Here is a 17,197-nt window from a genome sequence, read left to right as displayed (position 1 = left end):
CATCTAACCCCCCCGCTCCCTGTCCCTGACTGTCCCAACCCCTCTCCACACCCTTGCCCCCCTGACAGCCCCCCCCAAACTCCCGACCCATCCAACCCCCCCTCCCTGTCTCCTGACCAGGGCCGGCTTTAAAGAGCCCAGGAATCGGGCTGCGCTCCGGCCGGGGTTGCGGGGCTTGGGGCCGGCCCGGAGGTGCCGGGCCGGGGGTGCTGGGGCCCAAGCCGGAGGGAGCTGCTCGGCCAAGGCCACGCCTCCCCGGAGCTCTCCTCCTCGTGCGCCCCCCCTCTTCCCCCCGCCCCAGCTTACCTGCTGCTGCCTCCCGCTTGCCCCTGCTTCTTTTCAGACTTCCCGCAAAGATCTGATTCGTGGGAAGCAGGGGAGGGGGAGGAGCAGGGGGCGGAGCGTTCAGGAGGAAGGGGAAGACAGCTGTGGGCCGGACAGCGTGGTAAGGCTGCAGGGGATGGGGGGAGCCGGGAAGGGGCTTTGAGTGCCCAGCGGCGCTTGGCCGCCGCTTTTCTATCTATAAATAGCTGACCGGGGGGAAATCCCGGACATTTTTAGATTTTTAAAAATCCCCTCCGGATGGCTATTTATAGACCGAAAAGCCGGACATGTCCGGGGAAATCCGGACATATGGTAGCCCTAATGATGCTGCCTCCATTGTGCTCTGGGAGCAGCTGCTGCTCCCCGGTGGGGTCTGTGCTGGGATAGACCATCATTAAGCCCCTGTGTATCCAGCCGATGGGGGACTTTCTCATGTGGCTGGAACCAGCCCCTAGGGCAGACCTGGGCTCTGTTGGAGACTCCAGGTGAGGAGAGAGACCTGGGGGAAAGTGCTGGCAATGTGCAAGAAAGTTACTCTGCACAAATGGCCCCAGCTCTGCTCCCGGGGATCTGCGGATCCCAGGGCTGCTCCCCTCAATACATTCTGTCTCACGCCCCTGTTAGCAGTGGCAGTAGCTATTAGAGAGGAAAGCCCACAGGAATGGCAGGACAGTAATCTGTTCTTCCATGCAGAAGTGGGAGTGGAGAGACTGGAAGGGGCACCAGGAGCAATAAATGGGGAGGGAGGTTCCAGGCTCCCTGCCCTGCCCAGCTCCATTTCCTGCAGCACCTCAGGGCAGATTGACTTTGCTGGGAAGAAGGTGAGGAGCAGAGAGAGGAAAAGCCAGTTCCTGCCTCTGCCTAGTCCCCACGCTGCTGGAGAAATATGCTGCCCTGGGGACAGTGTCACAGGGGATTTCCCCCAAAGTGGCTCCTTTGATTCTGCTTGTTTCTGGCATTTGGCTCAGAGGCTCAGTTACTGGGAGGGTGTAAAAAGTGTCTTGTAGGTTTAGTCCTGGTGGGAGGGTCAGGTCTGTGTTGTAATAATGTAACTGAGGGTTTTCCCACCATGGCGGAGTCTAGAGTGTCTGTCTGTAGGAAAAGATCCTGGGGGGAATCGGGGTGTGAAATGGACTAACGCTAATTCAGAAGTCTCCCCAGTTGTCCTTCTCACCCTGACAGGCTGCAGAATAATGACCATGTTTTGCTCTAGATCATCCCATCTTCGTGGGGGACAGGGAAGTGAAATGGATGTGATGGATCCAGCTCAGGTAGGGGATATTTTGCGGGGGAGCTGGTGGGGAGGGTTGTTGTAGCGGGGGAGGGGCAGGAAATACACAGGGTGAAGCAGGGAGGGGGACAAGGTGTGATAAACTTGCTGGAACATGCTCAGTCTAGGGCCTGGTTTATGACCAGACCCATTGGCGGGGTGAACATTTCCCCCATTTCTGAAACAGGAAACAGCCCCCCTGGACAGGGCAGGGAAAACAGACCAGAGTGCTGGACCCTGAACCCACTACCCAGAGACTGCAGAGCAATACAAAGGGAAGGTACTGGGATTCCTGTCTCTGTCCCCTGCATGGAGCTCTGCTTCCCACATCAGCCTGTGCCTAGTAGGTGGGTGGTAAATGAGAAGACCCTGCCCTCAGTCTGCTGGGAGGGATAAAGAACTCTCACCTTCTCTCTGTTCCTCACCTTTTTTTGCACCTCTGGCACTCCCAGAGCGGTCCTATTTTTATGCTTTTCCCCCCAAGAATAGTGGGATTGTGACTGGGGCAGCAGGCACTAAGTGGGGAGCACCTTTTTTTTCAGATGCCGGTGACCTTTGAGGAGGTGGCTGTGTATTTCACCGAGGGGCAGGGGGCTCTGCTGGACCCCAATCAGAGAGCCCTCTACAGGGACGTCATGCAGGAGAATTATGAGACTGTGACCTCACTGGGTAAGGATTCGTGTTTGTTGTTTGAAGCTATGGGGTCTGCATTTCTGAATCTGGTATGGGTCCCCTCGGGCAGGACTTTGGAGCGGAGCCCGGAGCTGGAGTGCAGGGCAGCTCTGGAGCAGTGGAGCTGCAGGTTTTTGCCTCGAGCTGGAGCGGAGCCGGAGCACAGCTCCAAAACCCTGCTCTTGGGTCAGCTAGATTAGAGAGGAATGGGTCCCATAGTCCACAGCTCCAGTGTAAGAGAGCCATTGATCTCCATACCTTCTCCAATGGGATAGGGGAGTCATGAGCTTAATGGACATGCTAATTCACACCCATCCTTCCAGCTCTCATGGGTGCAGAAGCAGTGTATTATCCTATCTCAGCAGTTCTCAAACTTCATTGCACCCTTCTGACAACAGACATTACTACACGACCCCAGGCAGGGGAACCAAAGCCTCAGACCGAGAACGAAGCCCACCTTCAGCCCAGGGTGAAGGGGCTCAGGCTTCAGCTTCAGGCCAGATGAGGCGGGGGCTCAGGTTTTGACTTCAGCCCCGGAATGGAGGGACTCAGGCTTTGGCTTCAGCCCCAGGCGCCTAGCAACTCTAACGCCAGCCCTGGAGACCCCATTAAAATAGGGTTGCGACCCACTTTGGGATCCTGACCCGTAATTTGAGAACGACTGTCCAATCTGCATTAATTCTCACTCACAAACAGAATCTCTGTGCACCCTCCTTCCTGGGACTAGCTCCATGTGTGGGGAGGGCTCTGGGTGCTGGAGGTTTAGACATAGGCAGGGGTTTAACACCAGAGATGTGTGTGCCTCAGCAAGTCCCCCAGAGCCCACAGATCCTGAAAACTCCTAGTGAGGGTGGGACAACTCCCCCCTCTCCAGACATCAGCCTCTCTGAAGGGAGCTCAGTGACCAAGTTCCCATCTGTTCAGAGCCCACTACCTCCTAGGAAATTATGGAGTCAAGGTGTGCCTTTGTGACAAATACTCCACCGATCCTCCGTGCACTCTGATCATGCCTGATTTCACACCCTGAGCAGGATTTCCCATTCCCAAACCTGACCTGGTCGCCCGGCTGGAAGCAGGGGAAGAGCCGTGGGTCCCGGATCTCCAGGCCTCTGAGGAAAGGAAGCTCCCAAGAGGCACCTGCACAGGTGAGGAGTCAGTGACACTGACACAGAAAGTATCCGGCAAATGAAGGAAAATGCTGAAAATCTCCCAAATGTAGTCTGAGCTCCCTCAGTTCTGTTCTCACCCAGTTCAGGCTGTGGTCAGCAAGTGTCATATCATCATGGTAGATATCGCTCATGGCTTCCCACCCACCCTGTTATCTGTGAGGAGTTTTCTCCCTGACTTCTCTTCCCTTTGAGTGTTTGGATGGGATGTGGAGGCAGAATCCAATTTCTCAGTCTCCCCAACAGTTACTGTCTTGTGTTTTCCCTCTTTTCTGTTCCCGTTTCTGTCCTTTCTACCAGTCCAAGCAATGATTCCTGCCTGGATTCTCTCTCTGTACCCCAGCAGGTGACAAGACAAAGAGTGAGAACGAGGAGGGGAATCCACTGCAGAAATGTCCTGAGCAAGTGGAGCTGCAGAGGACATTTTTGAGAAGAGCTGAAGAGAATTTTTCCCAGTGCTTGGAACAGAGAAAAGCCTGGAGTAATTGGCACAAGTCAGAGAGGAAGTTGGGAAACCACCAAAGGAAGAAAGTGGATGAATCAATTGAATGTGGGGGGGCAGGCAAGGATCCCAAGGAAATCACAGCCCAGCAGACAAATCACAAGGAAAATAAACCCTATAAATGCTTGGACTGTGGGAAAAGTTTCAGTCGGCGCTCCAGCCTTATTAACCATGGGAGAATCCACACGGGAGAGAAACTGTATAAATGCTTGGACTGTGGGAAAAGCTTCAGTCAGTGCTCAGGCCTTATTAACCATAGGAGAATCCATACAGGAGAGAGACCCTATAAATGCTTGGACTGTGGGAAAAGCTTCAGTCAGCACTCAGGTCTTATTAACCATGGTAAAATCCACACTGGAGAGAGACCCTATAAATGCTTGGACTGTGGGAAAAGCTTCGATCGGAACTCAAATCTTACTATCCATCGGAGAGTGCACACAGGAGAGAGACCGTATAAATGCCTTGAGTGTGGGAAAAGTTTTAGTCAGCTCTCAGGCCTTATTAGCCATGGGAGAAACCACACGGGAGAGAGACCATATAAATGCCTTGAGTGTGGGAAAAGTTTTGGTATACCATCTTCCCTTATTATACATCAGAGGACCCACACGGGAGAGAAACCCTATAAATGCTTGGACTGTGGAAAAAGCTTCAGTCAGCGCTCACGCCTTATTAGCCATGAGATAATCCACACGGGAGAGGGACCATATAAATGCCTTGAGTGTGGAAAAAGTTTCAGTGCACCATCAGTCCTTATTATACATCAGAGGACCCACACAGGAGAGAAACCCTATAAATGCTTGGACTGTGGGAGAAGCTTCAGTCAGCGCTCAGTCCTTATTACTCATAGGAGAATCCATACGGGAGAGGGACCATATAAATGTCTCGAGTGTGGGAAAAGTTTCAGTGTACCATCAGCCCTTCTCATACATCAGAGAACCCACACGGGAGAGAAACCCTATAAATGCTTGGTCTGTGGGAAAAGCTTCAGTCGGAGCTCACATCTCATTAGCCATGGGAGAATGCACACAGGAGAGGGACCATATAAATGCTTGCACTGTGGGAAAAGCTTCAGTCAGCGCTCAGTCCTTATTAACCATGGGAGAATACACACAGGAGATGGACCATATAAATGCCTTGAGTGTGGGAAAAGTTTCAGTGTACCATCAGCCCTTCTTATACACCAGAGAACCCACACGGGAGAGAAACCCTATAAATGCTTGGAGTGTGGGAAGAGCTTCAGTCAGCGCTCAGGCCTTATTAGTCATGGGAGAATCCACACAGAGGAGAGACCCTATAAATGCTTGGACTGTGGAAAAAGCTTTAAACGGAGCTCAAATCTTATTATTCATCGGAGATTGCACACAGGAGAGAGACCCTATAAATGCTTGGAGTGTGGGAAAAGCTTCAGTCAACGCTCAGGTCTTATTAGCCATGGGAGAATCCATACTGGGGAGAGACCCTATAAATGCTTGGACTGTGGGAAAAGCTTCAGTCAGCGCTCAGTCCTTATTAACCATTTGAGAACCCACACAGGAGAGAGACCCTATAAATGCTTGGACTGTGGGAAAAGCTTCAATCGGAGCTCAAATCTTATTACCCATCGGAGACTGCACACAGGAGAGAGACTGTAAAAATACCTTGAGTGTGGGAAAAACTTCAGTGAGAGCTCAAAACATCCGGAGAGAAATCATATAAGTGCCTCCACTGTGGGGTAAGTTTCATTCAGAGATCAAACCTTGCTTCATATCAGATAATCCACACAAGAGAGAAACCCCATAAATGCTTGGATGATGGGAAAAGCTTCAACAACTGCAGGAAAAAAATTCAGTCTGAGCTCAGACATTATTCCACATTCGATAATTCACAGAAGAAAGACCTTGAATGTGATGGAAGCTTTATTTGGTGCTCACATCAGAGACTTCTCCACATAGGAGAGAAATTCTCTCACTGCCCTGACTAGGGCTGGCCTTATTAAAAACTCCATTTCTCAATTCCCATATGCCTCAGTGGCATGTGGCTCCCAGGTATCCAGCTGCCCCGCAGGTTCCAGCAGCAGCTGACCCTGAGCTGATCAGGGATCCTCTGGCTTTGCCTTGTTTAAGCAAACCCCAGGCAGAGGAGGAGAAGTACCAGCCAGCCCCTGCTGCAGCCCCGGCTGCTGAACTGATGGGTCTTCCTGCCTCCTGCTAACCTGCTGGGGGAAGGGAGAGAGAAACTCCTCTAGAAGATCCCTCTGCCTGGATGAAGTTCCCCCATCTCTCTTCCCTTCCCAGATGTGATGCCCCTTCCATGGAGATGAGGGGAGGGATACTTGGGCCAGGCCCCACATTCACTCTGGACACCTGTCCCCACTCCCCATTTCCCAGCAGTCCCTGGGCTGGACTTCCCCACTTATCTGGAGTTGGTCCCTGCAGGGTGTGTGTCCCTGGGGGTTGGCAACTCTTCCCCTCCCTAAATCCCCTAAGGTGCTGGGTTCTGGGGGATCAAATGTGAAGGGACCAGGAGAGATGGGTTTTGGGGAGGAAACTGGGGGATTGAATGGTTGGGTCTGGTGGATGTGGGATGCAGAGGGTGCTGGGGAAATCAAATATTAGGGATCATGGGATAAGAGAGGAGAGTAAAGGGAAGAGAGCTGCTGCCTCTTATACTCACCCCCTCTGTCCCTTTTCCCTGCCCTCTCTGCATTCAGAAAGCACCACTGAGAGGACTGATTTTCACCTGGTCCTTTGTGGGATGCCTAAAGGCCTAGGGATCCTGTTACCCCAAAATTTGGACCCAAGGTGCCTAATAATGGCCTCCCTATAACTGCAAACCAATTGTGAATTTGGCCTATCTCAATGGGTGGCCTGCCCTAGAGGAATTGCCTGTGTTTTATCAGGGAGCGAGTCTCTAACCCTCAGCCAACTCCTCAGAACAAATTAGTTCTGTTAATTCGTGGGAGGATATATATACAGCCCTCTGCTCAAAGGATTGACACTCAAGCAGTAATTATTTGAAAACAAAATAACATTTATTTAAACAAATAAATCAGTGTACTTGATAATTGAGAAAATACAATGCAACACAAGCTACAGTAGAGTGATACAATAAACTACACGACCCATATAGCAGATACAATGTTGCGCAATACATTACACAGGCCGCTTATACATATGTATAAAGCCTTAATACAATGTTGCAATATTTTATCAAACCTATTACAATGTAACATACAGATCCCTTATACATATGTATAAAACAGCATTACAATATTACACATTAAATTACATTATTAAGTAATAATATTCTATGAGTTGTGATCAGTCAGTCATAGAATAGGTGGGGTAAAATCCATTCAGATGCAGGCATCCAGCTTTATTTACAATCATACCCCTGCATTCCTTATAATCAAGAGAGGTTTCAGAGAGTTGTACTTACTTTCCATTTTCTTAAATCCTTCTGTCTGGTCTCGGTCCTTCTGCTCTGTCAAAAGTGATTTCAGTTTTTGATGGATTCTTTCTTGCTTCTCTCCGCTCTCTCGATCTGCTTCTCTCCGCTCTTCAACCTGTTCCTCTCCACTCTCAGCTCTACTTTTATCTTCTCCGCTCACTTCACACCCACACTGATGCCTGTCAGCTCTCTGCCATATATACAATTTTTGAGCCTTTCTGATTGGTTGTTCTCTCAGTGCCAGTGATTAGCATAGTCCCCCTCCTGGTGGGGTGATACCTGTTCAGCCAATCAGCTTTGCCTGTCATTTGACTTCTCACTTGACTGACCCCTCACTTCAGGTATTTGGAATGAATTTAATCTCACCCTGCTGAATTTTACTTCACCCCAGTTGCCTGCATGCTATTGGTCAATTCAACGTAAGTCCTCCATTTTGATTTTCTGAGGTAAAATCATTGTGGCTTTCTAGCTAACCTTACCTTAAACTATCACGATTTAATACTTGTAAAAAGCCTTAAATCTACAACTAACTACATTTTTATGCATGTCTAAACATTATGATACTGTCACCACTTTTGTTATGCTAATTGGAGCAGTTGAAATTTACAATGTTTTTTTCTCTCTGCCTGCTTATAGCTGTGTGGCTGAATGCTCTCCTGAGAGACTGCTTTCCACAAGGTCTTTTGTGGGAGGCCTAAAGGCCTTGGGATCCCACCTCTGCCTCCACAGCATCAGCTTTCGAGGGTCTGTCTGTGATTGGAAAAATGGTTGGGATTAGCTAGCAAATCTCCTCTGACCCTCCCCCACTTTTCCTAGTGTAGACTGACCATCATATATAATGCTTTGCATTAGCAAAGCAATTATTGGAATCACTGAGTTCCCCTTTGCTCCTGGTTATGCCAAAAACATTTATATTTTGTCCCTTAGAGACCAGAATTAAATAGATTCTAAAAGTGCTTTAGCAGGGATAGCAAAATGTGGTGTTTTGGGGTCTGTGTTATATGAAGGTGATGGGGTGAGTAGGAGGGATTCCCTCTTCCTCACTTTACTGTCACACTCCACCCCAACACAGCAGCATCTGTCTGACCCTTGGAGAGTCCTGACTGAATTTGCTGCTTGGCTGTTACTGAGGAGGCTCAGGTGAATTGAGGATGCTGAGTAACATCAGCTAAAGCTGCTGCCCTGATTTTGCCTTGCCTTGGGATGACAATTGCTCCCTACAGTTCATGGAGTTAAAAGGGTGCAGAGGGGGCAAATCGGGTGGGATGGCAGAGTCTGTGCAGGGTGAAATGGCACAGAAGGGACAAACAGCTGGAGGCAGGGGGAATAGAGGGTCTGAGAGGCAAAAAAGCAGGGATGGGGTAGCAACCAGATTCGGAATGGGATACAGATGCTGGTAGACATGGGCAGAGATGAAAAACCCTGTAGTAGAGAGGGGCAGACGAGATAAAAGTTACCCCAGATGGGCTGAGCCATAACAAAAATAGAGTGTTTGAGGTAGAGGGGCTCCTCTCCCACCTTTCAGGGCCATGTTGCTCAACAGCCACTTCCCAGGGATGTTTTCTTAATGGCTCAGTGCATCCCAATGCCTAGACACGGCAGCTCTTCTCTGTCTGATATGGTGTATTGAGCTGCTAAAGGAGACTTGATTCCATGAAATAGTCTACACCCCCACCTCCAAAAAATATAATCATCAGATGTGTTTTTAGTGTTTAAATGAATCCCATATTAGTTTATATGCCAGCATAAAGCCTCATAGCAGTTCACAAATCCATCTTAGCTGCTGTTCTGGTTGTCATCCTCTATAAATGTAGATTTTTGCCTTTAAATTATCTACTTTTTAAAATGTTATTTTTATTACTTATAGCTCTTCATCATTTACCTTCGCTAACATTGTGAGATAGTTGACACTGGGCATCATTTTGCATATTTGTAATAGGAAATATAGTAGAGAGAGCCTGGGGCACTGGGCCTGGTGCAAGATCTGAGGCCTGAACCAGAGGCAGTGAATGAAAGTCAGGCCATGTATTAAAGCAGATGCTCACAAGTTCACTGCCCAGTACATGAACTTGACAAAGTTGTTGCTAGTGTACTAGGCACTAGAGATTTACGTAAATATATTCCAGCTAGTACAGATAGGTTCATTTGACAAACAATGGATAGGGATGTTTTGTCCAAGATATCTGGAAAAAGGGGATGTAAACATCTCATGAACCATGTAAGGTGGTACATAAGTTGTTTATCACAGATTGTATGTTTCAATCTATAAATGTTGGGGTACCTCACTGTAAGCCTTTGTCCGGCCTAGGGGGCAGCAGAAAGTCTTGCTGCTGACTGGCCTGGTCCAGTGTAATGGGCATACATGTGATAGTGTACCTGTAGAATCTGTGGGGTGCTAGTGTGACACTGAGTGAGAAAAGGTTAGTCAACTAGCAGGCTACATGACCCAAATCCAACTTTTAGAGACATATTAAAAAGTATGTAAATGGTCATTAGGGCCTTTCCATGTTAGATAAACTAGAGCTTTGAAATGTAGACTTCTATTGTTAGAGAATTAGAAGAAGATAGTGATTGTAATTGTCTGTGTTTACCTATATCTTGTTAGAGATTAACAATGTAACCTGTCTGTCACTATGTTCTATTGCAGGGCTTGGCAACCTATGGCGGCACGCATGCTGATTTTCAGTGGCACTCTGCTGCTGGCCTGTGGTTCCGTCCGCAGGCCCCCTGCCAGCCAGGGTCCCGGCTGCTGGCCCTGCTGCTGGCTGGGACCCTGGCTGGCAGAGGCCGGCGGCTGGGACCCCGGCCGGCAGCGTGCTGGGGGCCTGGCCGCCTGCCCCACTCAGCCCGCTGCCAGTCTGGGGTTCCGGCCGCCGGACCCTGTAAATGTAAAATGTATTACTGGCATACAAAACCTTAAATTACAGTGAATAAATGAAGACTTGGCACACCACTTCCGGAAGGTTGTGACCCCTGTTCTATTGATTCAGAAATCAAAAGGGAATTTTAACATTTTGATGAAGCTTAGGTGTAACAATATCATTGTCTATATTTCTCTTTGAAATTTGTAGTAATCTGTCTATGAACTGCTTAATGGATAATTACCTTAGGCTGATGAATGCAACTAGTTACCTGTGTATACATAGAAAATAGGAGGTTTTACTTCAAAGCCACAGTGCTTCACCCAAGGAATATCTGCTGTCAAGAGGCTGCCAGAGAACTATAAAAGGAATTCTTGGGCCTGATCCTGTTATCTCAGATCTACTTAAGCTTTGTCAGGGGAAGTTTGAGTCGCAAGACTGAGGTCTCCAGCTCCAGTCTGGACCATCCTGACACTGGACTATAACCTGTGGAACTAATTCTGAAAAGAAATTTTTGCAACTCTGAAGCTCACCATCTCTACTATGAAACTGACCATAGAACTCTATTCATATCTGTATATATAGTGATCTTTTATCACTTTTTTTTTAATAAATTTTAGTTTAGATAATAAGAATTGGCTGTAAGCATGTATTTGGGTAAGATCTGAAATATTCATTATCCTTATGGGTGATGTGTCCAATCCTTTGGGATTGGTAGAACTTTTTATATGATGAACAAGATTTTCAGTAATCCTCATCGTATTTGACTTGGGTGTCTGGGTAGGAGCCCAAGGCTGGGTAGCTTTAAGAGAACTGTATTTCTGGCTTCTGGGTAACCAGGAAGGTATTGTAGAAGTTGTTTTGTTGTTGGCTTGGTGAATCTAAGTATTAGAATAACCACCTGTTTGGGGGATTGTCTACTCCAATCTTTGCAGTTTGCCCTGATTAAGCAATCTCAGTGTTGCCCCCCTGAGACTCTGGTGACAGCTTCGTTGACAATAAACCTGGCTGAGCACCTTCACCACTGAACCAAGTCTGTGGTCTTTCTTGGCAGTGCTATCAAGGTCTGCTGGGCCAGTTACCTGTGCAGAGCTGGAGAGAACACACCCACAAGCCAAATGACAACAGCAAATAATCACTGAAAATATGTTGCTAGTAATTTCAGCAATCACATCTCAGTTTACAGCACTTCCTGGTTTGCACTGTAACATTCATTTTCATTTCTAATATTTTTATATTTACACAAGTTCATTCTTATATGACATCAAGTATGACAGATCACCTGTATTGGTGTCAAAACTTTGCATTTTTCCTTTAAACCACCAATGGGGATTGCCTTGTTATTTTGCCTCTTGATCCAGCACACTAGTGCTTTTTCACACACTTGTGAATAGAACTTGATTCCCAAATATTCACCATAGGCCAGATTTTTAAAGGTCGAATGCACTTAGATGCTTTTGAAAATCCCACTAGTCACCTAAATACCTTTAAAAATCTTGCCCTAAGGGCACTGGACTATATTGTAGGAAATCTTTCTCAAAGGCAAATATCTACTGAAAGTTTTGCTAAACATAGATATACAGCTCCCAAGATATGAAATTTAAAAACAAAACAGACCACCCCCCCACAACTACTACTAAATACATTAAGCTCTAATAAATTTGTTAGTCTCTAAGGTGCCACAAGTACTCCTGTTCTTCTTTTTGCGGATACAGACTAACACGGCTGCTACTCTGAAACCTACTAAATACATTATGGGTTCTTGTTATTTGCCTTTTTTGTTCCTGGGCCTTTAGAGGGCACTACTTTCATACTTCTGCTGTTATCTCTGCCAAAGAATCCATCTATCTAAAATGGTTGTACATTTCAATACCATTTTGGACTCCAGTAACATGTGCCAACCCCTTTCTAACTGAAAATGTATTAAAAATCCTTAATCCCCCATCCTGCAAACACTGAAGTACACACTTAACTCTTCTATTACTTCATTTGTTGCATATATAAATGATGTTTTTTCTACTGGATTGTTTATACTTCTAATTGCATATTTTAATTCCATAGCCTTTTATGTGTGCTATTTATTTTGACACACTTCAGTGATATTCTTCATTCTGACAGGTATACAATCAAAATCAAACATTTTTTAAAATGAATTATTCTGTTCCTCTTTTGCACTTTGGGGACAGGGAGGCAGCAGGAACCTTACTTAAGTGCCTTGTCTCCACTATGTTTTTTATGCTGGGATAGCTAATACATGTTATTTAAAATGTGTGTTTTTACTACATGATATCAGTATTGAGGACCCAGACTATAAAGCTGACGCAGATGTTAAATGCACCATTATTGTTCATGTCTTGACAACTCTGATACTCCCTGTGTGGCTAACACTGCACATTTGCTATCAGAGTTATTTGCATCTATCTGCAGCCCCCACATTTGTGTGTGTGTCACGTAAAGCCACTTAAAGTATTTTAAACTAAAGGAATTAACAGACTCCCCCATTTCCCTTATAACTTTCCCTTTATTAAGTGCTTCTCTACAGGGTGTGACACTAAAGGTGTGATGCTAAGGAACTTAAGTTACAGTGCTTTAAACCCTCGTGGACATGTTGATAGGATCATGCATAAGTAGTGGCTTTAGTTTTGACAATTGCAATCAGAAGATTTCAGGAATCCTTCCTCAAAACACTGCAATCATCAGGCCTTTGATCTGTCTTGACCATTTAAAAATGTTGTATAGTCCAGGTGTAACATGCATTTGGTTTTTTTTAAGTCCAAAAAGAAGGAGGGACGCAGTGGATCACTCACCTTAATATTCCCGAGTGTTGCCCTGGGTAGAAAAGCCTTTGCAATATTTCACAGGTATCAATTTTGGCCTGGTAAAATATCAATAAATGGTTCAAGATTAAAATTTAAGGTGACCTCACTCCTTCTTTCTGCCCTGTGCTGATCAGAACATCTTTCATGAGCAGGAGAATGAAGGCCTGGTAGTGTCATGATAGATCCTATTGTGCACACCGTGGGTGTTGGCCTAGTGGTACAGTGATCCACTCTATAAGCAATGTATAGAAAGTGATGGCACTCATGTCCCATTAGAATTAACCAGATGATCCATGGTTTTGGTGCTTTAACTATAAAGATTCCTCTTTGATCTCAGCCTCTACCTGCTCGCTAACAACATGAGATATAAACTTTATCTGTTACTATGTGCTCACAGGAAAATTTAACTCGCAAACACAGCACTAGGCTCCATCACTGTGAACTGGGCTGTGAAATGTACCAGGACTGACAGAAGGAAAATAAACACAGAACTCCCCTGGTACTGTCATTATAGTTCAGACCTTTTTGCCAGACAGACATTGCTGCTCCAGCTCCCTCTGTGTTCCTAGCTTGTAGCAACTTAAATCATCTCAGCACTATGGAAACACCAATCAGTTCCTGAGAGATTGTGAAAGTCAATAGGAATCAGGCACCTTCCTGCCAGATTCATAGCTTTGTAAGGCTGCCCCAGTGCTTCTATATCCTGGGAAATTTCCCAAAATCTGGGAATTTTTGAGTAAAATGTTTCAATTTGGGAAATTGGGAATTTTCATTCAAAACCTAAATAATCCTGGGAAAATTTCATAAAAAGTAAAAGACTTTCCAAATCTCAAATCCTGGGAAGTTTTCATAAAAAGTAAAATATTTGAGTTAGGGTTAGTGTTAGGGTCGGGCTGTGCTGCTCTCCTATTGATGGTACTTCATGAGAGCACAAGTGAAGTGACACGTGTGCACATGCACTCACAACAAAGCGTGCTATTCCCTTCCCAGTCCTTGGCACAGAATAATTTTGGAATCAGGGAAACATTTTTTAACTACTTCAGTCAAGTGTTCTACAGATTGAATACTGACATTGTGTTCAGCAAAGTAACAGGCCATTCTAATCTCTGCATTTTTAACTTGATCTTCAAATTTTTGTGTTTTTTTAATTTCACAATCTTGTTTATTAAACATGTCATCAATTTTCTTTGTATTAGATACTGTCTCAACCTTTTGTTTGTTTTTTACCATTAGCGTGCTTATCTAACTCACTAGTACCTGCCTGGATTTTTACATCACAACATTTGCAATAAACTAAAAAACGATTGTTTTCTAATTTCTGCAGCCAGTCTTTGTATTTACCTTCTTGAAGCCATGAGTCTTGTAAGGGTTTTTTGAAAGTAGATGGCTTCTCTTTTGGTGGAAGTTCACCCCGAGACTTCAATACTCTGTCAGGGGTGCTATCCCGTTGTTTTTGTTTCGACGTGGATGGATCTTTATCTACTCCTGCAGTCCTCTTCTCACCAGCCTTACCGGTCTCTTTATTCATTTTTTACGTTAGATAAAAAATGGAAAGAGATCTCTGAAATAATGGAATGCGATAATTAGTATAATGTATATTTCAATTTATATTTAAATCAAAGAAGGGAACATATTATATATTATTACCTAACACAGTAGGCGAAGATATTTAATATTTGCCTGGAGGAAATGCGTCTTAGAGCCTGGGTGCATGAAATAGCAGTGTAGACATAGGGCTCTGAGAGGTAGAGTACCTGCCATGCAATCAGTTTATCGCTAGGACCCAGAAGGAGCTGGGGAGGAGGGAGCGATCACCAGCATCACTCAGTCCTGACAGCAGGAAGTGAACTGCACGGAGTCTATAGTAACTCTTTGTTGCTGTGGAGAGTCGACGCTTCTTGCAAGATCCCCGTGTCCCGGCTGCAGCCCGGAGAGGTGAATCTCCCTCAGTAACATTCCCGCTGCTCCCCAGGAGCCTCTCCCAGTGCAGAGATCCCAGCCTGGCCAGGACACCCCCTTAACGGGAAGATCCTTGCTCCCAAAGAAGGCACTACGGGGGAGGGGAGAAGGTAAGAGAGACCCTCTCGTTTTCCCTCCGTCCCCCACAGGGAGCGATGCCTCCCGGTTCCACCCTGGCTGGCGGGGCAGGGGGATGCCCCAGGCTGGCTGCGATTCCCTGCATTGCGTATAGGAAAGATGGCCGCCACCTCCCATTGTTTGCAGTGTGTGTGAAGCCAGCCTGCTCCAGTATCAGGGTGAGACAGGGATATCTGGTTAGCCGGAGCTGGAAGGGGGCTCTGAGAGCCAGAGGGCATTGAGAGATGAACAGGGATGTGTGAGGGGGCGGGGGGGACAAGGATGAGAGGGCGGGATGGGGCCATGGGAATGTGGGGCCGCTGAAGGGAGGCTGAGGGAATCCGCAGGGGGAGAATTCTGGGGCTCCGGAGTACAGAGCTGGAACAGAGGGAAACTCTGAGTGGGGGGATAAAGAGAAGGAAAAGGGGGGATTTGAGGAGAAGGGGTGTCGGGGAGGCTGGAGGAAGAATATGAGAGCAAGCGGAGCCTGGCTGGGGAAGGGAGAGGGATGGTGAGAGATACAGTGGCAGCTCTCCCTGCATAGGTGGGGCCAGATTGGCAAATGAGATCAGCCTCTGCCGGAGGGGGGCTTCAGGGGCAGCGCACAGAGGGTCAGTCGTCATTGGTGCAGCCATCAGAGGGCTCTGGTTATTGCCAGGGGAGAAGAGACTGTTGTCTGTCTCTCTCTGCTCATGATATCGGAGCACTAGAGTTCAATCTCTGGGGCAGATGCTGCTGCCTCCTCCATTGTGATCTGGGAGCCCAGATTGAGCAGCTGCCGGTGTACTTTTACAAACTGCTGCTGACACCCTTTGCTGTCAGTACCAATTACTGATGCCTAGGGTTTTCCTGGGCTGCCTTATTACAATATGCTGCCTCTGCCTTTCCCCATCCTCTAGTCCAGTGGCTCTCAACCTTTCCAGACTACTGTACCCCTTTCTGGAGTCTGATTTGTCTTGCGTACCCCAAGTTTCACCTCACTTAGAAACTACTTGCTTACAAAATCAGACCTAGAAATACAAACGTGTAACAGTGCACTATTACTGAAAAATTGCTGACTTTTTCATTTTTACCATATAATTATAAAATAAATCAATTAGAATATAAATATTGTACTTACAATTCAGTGTGCGTATATTGAACAGTATTGCGTATATTGAAGAGAAATGGGCCCTTTTTCCACAGAAATGGTCTATAGGAGACGGCAGCAGGCGGAGGAATAATCTGATCAAAATTATTTGACTATTGGGTAATGTGATCAAAATCACTAAAGGAATGTCAGGGGTTTCTATTGGAACTTAACTTGACTGCCCCTGACTGTCTCTGGTTGTACAAGATGGGAGTGTAATCAGGGTACAGTTATGTAAAAAAAAAAAAGTAATCACAGTGCAAGGGATGTTAGGCAAAAAATAGTTTTGTGTGTGCACAGTAAAAGGAAAAGGGGAGCAATGATGGGAACACTGAGCCTTGGGGTGGCTCTGGGGGATCGGACTGTCACTTTGGGGGTGCATGAAAACTGTGGGCATGGGAAGGCAGTTACACCTTGTGTAAAATTAATATGGCTAATATAATGTTATGGAGGTTAAACTATTTCCCAGGACACATGCAGTCTACACTGAAAAAGGGGTAAAAGAAATGCAAACAAATCATGGTACTTAATTAAAATCCTATTAGGGCTCCAAAAGGAGCCACAGTAGATTGTGCTTTCTTTTTCAAATCTGTGTGTTTTGGAGCAGGAGATAAAAGTGAAAAGTAATGAGACCTCTGGTGGAAGTGGAATGTGTCCCTTTTAAGACAGTCTCTAAGCTGCTAATAGCTTTGGATCCAGAGGCAAGCCAAGAAAGCCTCTGTGTAAATGCAAATTACCTAGCTGATGGGGGAAGGAGGAAACTACCCATAAGTAGCAGCACAAAGAATCTGGAAATAATAAATACATCTGGTCAGCAAACAAGCTACTGAAGACTCAGATTATGGCCCTCCAGGAAAGGGAGGTAAAAAAACAAATCAAGCCTGAAAATAAGGGGGACAGGTTAACACTAAGGGGTGTGTGTGCCCAGAGCAGAAATCTGAAGCTGTCT

The 17,197-nt window shown here is 46.3% G+C and overlaps 2 protein-coding genes and 1 long non-coding RNA gene across 3 annotated transcripts in view; 2 read left to right on the top strand and 1 right to left on the bottom strand.

Moving 5' to 3' along the window:
* The window catches only part of LOC117887138 (zinc finger protein 160-like), a 17,466-nt gene extending 6,221 nt beyond the window's left edge, over positions 1-11,245 (top strand). The window contains exons 2-5 of the mRNA XM_034789418.1: positions 1,538-1,595; positions 2,137-2,263; positions 3,298-3,411; positions 3,776-11,245. Of these exons, the coding sequence (XP_034645309.1) occupies positions 1,572-1,595; positions 2,137-2,263; positions 3,298-3,411; positions 3,776-5,565 (2,055 nt within the window). The 5' untranslated portion in view covers positions 1,538-1,571 and the 3' untranslated portion in view covers positions 5,566-11,245. The remainder of the gene's footprint in view (positions 1-1,537; positions 1,596-2,136; positions 2,264-3,297; positions 3,412-3,775) is intronic.
* LOC117887172 (zinc finger protein 501-like) overlaps positions 1-17,197 on the top strand; it is a 1,015,593-nt gene that overhangs the window by 859,206 nt on the left and 139,190 nt on the right. The gene's annotated exons all lie outside the window — the stretch shown is intronic.
* LOC117887230 lies at positions 11,230-14,708 on the bottom strand. The gene is made up of 3 exons (XR_004648146.1): positions 14,385-14,708; positions 13,032-13,099; positions 11,230-11,316 (listed from the first exon to the last, which is right to left on the bottom strand). It is a non-coding gene; the product is annotated as an uncharacterized LOC117887230 (long non-coding RNA).

The sequence above is a fragment of the Trachemys scripta genome, chromosome 14 (assembly GCF_013100865.1).
Source record: "Trachemys scripta elegans isolate TJP31775 chromosome 14, CAS_Tse_1.0, whole genome shotgun sequence".
Lineage (NCBI taxonomy): Eukaryota > Metazoa > Chordata > Testudines > Emydidae > Trachemys > Trachemys scripta.
The sequence above is the reverse complement of the archived record's forward strand: the minus strand, read 5'-3'. Positions and strand labels throughout refer to the sequence as shown.